This window comes from Piliocolobus tephrosceles, chromosome 8, assembly GCF_002776525.5.
Source record: "Piliocolobus tephrosceles isolate RC106 chromosome 8, ASM277652v3, whole genome shotgun sequence".
NCBI classification, from domain to species: Eukaryota; Metazoa; Chordata; class Mammalia; order Primates; family Cercopithecidae; genus Piliocolobus; species Piliocolobus tephrosceles.
Window position 1 is genome coordinate 63,384,441 of NC_045441.1, and position 4,311 is coordinate 63,388,751.

The window sequence follows — 4,311 nt, forward strand, 5'->3', positions numbered from 1 at the left end:
GAGGATTGATTTTATTTCAATGGGTTGGCAATAGATTATAAAATATCTTCTTTCTGTTTGTATAAATGAGTAGTTTTGTAAACTTTGAGTGTTAAAATAATTTACTAGTTATTAAAAATCAGTTATCAAGTGAGTTATTATAAAAATCATAATAAATTATCTGTGAGTGAAATGTAACAAGTTGTAAGAGTTTGTTGAGTATTGCATGTTCATACCCTACTGAAAAGTCAAGCTGCTCTAGAAACTACAATTCTTGGCAATGATGCAAAATTCGTGGTGATGCAAAATTTGTACTGATTGTTTGGAGCCGTTTCAGGAATGGCACTTCAGAGTCTTAGGTTCAGTTGTGGATTTTATTTGCTGGGTTCTATTTATTATAACTTCATCTTTGTTGTCTTTACTATTATTAATTTATTTAGATGCGGATTGTTTTGGTAACCTTATGCTATATAATAGAGTATATTTGCATATGTATTGTAGTGCATGTTGCATTTTATAACAGTATTAAATTCTTCAGTTTTTCGAGCCGAGATCGTGCCACTGTGCTCCACCCTGCGCGACAGAGTGAGACTCTGTCTCCAAAAAAATATATATATGTAGTGGGGGAGGGGTGCGGAGGATGGAGGCGGCAGTGTCCGCTGCAACGGTTGGGCTGCGCGTGAGAAGCTGGCTGTGCAGGCACCTGCGCTCGGGGAAGGCTGGCGGCGGCAGCCGGGCCATGGCGGGAGACCCCCTCCTCCGGCCTCCCTGAAGTCCCGGGAGCCGCGACCCATGGGATCCTCGAGCAGCCGGGTGCTGCGCCAGCCGAGGCGAGCCCTTGCCCAGCAGGAGCAGGGTGCCAGGGCGAGGGGCTCGGCCGGGAGGCCGGACCCTGGAGACCCTGCGGCGGGCTACGGCTTCTGTTACTGCCCAGGCAGTCACAAGCGCAGCAGGGCCTTCCGCTACTGTCGCCCTGACTCGGAGAGAGACGAGGATGAGGAGGAGAGGGACGAGCAGCAGCCACTCCTCTACGTCCCTGCAAGGAAAAAATTAAGGAGTACATCCAAATATAGTTACCAAACATTATTTTTGAATGGTGAAAACAGTGACATTAAGATTTGTGCTCTAGGAGAAGAATGGCGATTACACAAAATATATTTATGTCAATCTGGCTACTTTTCTAGTATGTTCAGCGGTTCTTGGAAAGAATCCAGCATGAATATTATTGAACTGGAGATTCCTGACCAGAACATTGATGTAGAAGCCCTGCAGGTTGCGTTTGGTTCACTGTATGGAGATGACGTGTTGATAAAGGCCAGTCGAGTTGTTGCCATTTTGGCAGCAGCTTGTATGCTGCAGTTGGATGGTTTAATAAAGCAGTGTCGTAAGACGATGAAGGAGACAATTACTGTGAAAACTGTGTGTGGCTATTACACATCAGTAGAGACCTATGGATTAGATTCCGTAAAGAAGAAGTGCCTTGAATGGTTTCTAAACAATTTGATGACTCACCAGAATGTTAAACTTTTTAAAGAACTCAGTATAAATGTCATGAAACAGCTCATTGGTTCATCTAACTTATTTGTGATGCAAGTGGAGATGGATGTATACACGGCTCTAAAAAAGTGGATGTTTCTTCAACTTGTGCCTTCTTGGAATGGATCTTTAAAACAGCTTTTGACAGAAACAGATGTCTGGTTTTCCAAACAGAGAAAAGATTTTGAAGGTATGACCTTTCTTGAAACGGAACAAGGAAAACCATTTGTTTCAATATTCAGACATTTAAGGTTACAATATATTATCAGTGACCTGGCTTCTGCAAGAATTATTGAACAAGATGCTATAGTACCTTCAGAATGGCTGTCTTCTGTGTATAAACAGCAGTGGTTTGCTATGCTGCGGGCGGAACAAGGTAGTGAGGTAGGGCCTCAAGAAATCGATAAAGAAGAACTAGAGGGAAATAGCATGAGGTGTGGTAGAAAGCTTGCCAAAGACGGTGAATACTGCTGGCGTTGGACGGGTTTTAACTTCGGCTTTGACCTACTTGTAACTTACACCGATCGATGCATCAGTTTCAAACGCAATACACTGAATCAGCCATGTAGCCGGTCTGTCAGTTTACGGCGTCGAAGGAGCGTAGCATTTAAATTACGTTTGGCTTCTTTTGATAGTAGTGGAAAACTAATATGTAGTAGAACAACTGGCTATCAAATAATTACACTTAAAAAGGATCAGAAACAAGTGGTGATGAATTTGGACAGCAGGTTTCTGACCTTCCGTTTATATATCTGCTGTAACTTCTTGTATATATTGCCAGAGAAAAGAACTGAAAATAATCGTCACCCAGAAAATCCAGAAAACTGAAGATCTCATTGGTTGGGAACAGTAGCACTTTGAAAACTTTTTAGACCAGCTTTAATTTAATGGCCCTACTGATATTCACATCTAAGGTGACTAACGATGGTAAAGGCCTTATGAACTGTACAGACAATACAGAAGATTATTCTTATCCTCATTGCATTTCTCTGCACATATGAACAAAACATTTTAAAGCCAAGAAAATATCTGTCGAACCATTTCTGTTAGTACAATGTCAACTCGTGCTTTTAATTTAGCATCAGCAGAAACTTACTATAGGTAAATCTCACATTTATCTGCAACAAAATATAGATTTAATTTTTAGCTTAAACTTTGTTTCTACCTTATGTTAGTGGACCTCAGTTATCCATCAGTAAATTTATTTTTATTTGGCTAAAATAATCTAAAAGAATAATTTGGATGGCCAATTAGAAATGCTGTTTTGAATTGGTGCATTTAAAGATTTCTTTTAATATTTTAAACCGGCTTATTACGATTCCTCCTTTTAGTCTGATATCTTTCCAGTTCATACTTGTTTTTAATCATTAAATGCTTTCTTCCTGGTTTTGGAGACTAAGCTGAGAAACTTTTTTTAAACTTAAGCATTGTCATGCTATTTTTTTAAATTTGGCTTTCCTAGGATTTTAAGAACAATGAAAGTTAGCTTCACACCTTCAATACTATGAGTTTGAGTCTTTGATATTTGCTGTTCTCATTCCCTGTACTGGCTGGCATCTCTAATTCATCTCACAGCCTTTGGCCTTTAAGAGGCCCCCATTTTCCCTAGTCCTCCTGGATTCATGAACAAGACATAAACCCAGGCTGCTTTTCTCTTAATACAGTTGAGATGGTTTAATGATTTTCCAAAATGATGTCCCAGTGATGCTAAGGGAAATAAAATGAAATAAAAAAGAATGTAATACATTTAAAGAAATAGGCAAGTTTACATAGTGTAATTTTCTACTATTAAAAAGGTGAATTGAATTTGACTAGGCTCTTTCAGCTTTCAAAGCATTCAGGATCCATTTTTTTTTCTTCTGAAATTTTATTAGCCAATTCTATCTTTAAATACTTGTTTTAAATCCTTATAAATTTCTGAGTTCTTTTTTTCTTTGCCTTAGAAGGGATGGTTGGGGGTGGGTGTCCGTTGGTAAACTGAAGGGAGGAAAAAATATGCTTCAAAATTCTAAATCCTAAGTGGACAAGGATTTGGGACAATAAGAGAACAAAGAGCTTGGGACCTTGATAGAGAAAAGACTGCATCTTTCATACACTTTCTGGAGTAGAAAAAAAATGGCAAAGAGAGTCCTACTCATTTTCTTATACATGAGTGAATGATTATTTCTCTAAACTGGTATTAATAAAAATAAATTTACCGGTGCTGTGTACGTTTTCGTGGATGTTCTTTTGTATATTAATAGATATTGCACAGGAGAAACTTTCCATCATAAAGTTTGGAAATGCTATTCTGTAGTGTAAACATCCCAGAGTTACATTAAGTGGTATTTTCCAAAACAATTTGATGTGGAGACCCTGCTTTCAAGGAAAGCTCTTGGGAATATCCTTCACAAAATATAATTTTGAAAATACTGCCCAGGAATCATTTCTATGCTCACATTCAGAATGTCAGCTTCTGAGTCTTAACCAGCTTTTTCGTGGCTCGGCTACTCTATGTCTTGAAACACATTCTACTGAGCACCAGGATTATTGTCTGTCTCACCTTGTTTGTTTTATTGGATTTTCAACCATTTCCTCTCTAATGATTCTTTCTCCTATTATCAGTAAGCATACTCAGGTCTCCCTAAACAACTTCAACTTCATTAATAAAAAACAAAAAAAAAAAAAAGTAACAAAACTTTTTCTTAACTCCACAGTATATTTACGACAGCGATTATCAACCTAAGGTGATTTTTACCTCCCATAGGACATTTGGCAATTTGTGAAGAAATTTTGAGGGGTTACAATCCTACCTGG

General features: G+C 38.4%; 1 protein-coding gene across 1 annotated transcript; it reads left to right on the forward strand.

The window, feature by feature from the left end:
- Positions 1-771: 771 nt before the first annotated feature.
- LOC111545015 (germ cell-less protein-like 2) lies at positions 772-2,343 on the forward strand. The gene has a single exon (XM_023215875.1). The coding sequence runs from the start codon at positions 772-774 to the stop codon at positions 2,341-2,343; it is 1,572 nt and encodes a 523-aa protein (XP_023071643.1).
- The last annotated feature ends 1,968 nt before the right edge of the window (positions 2,344-4,311 follow it).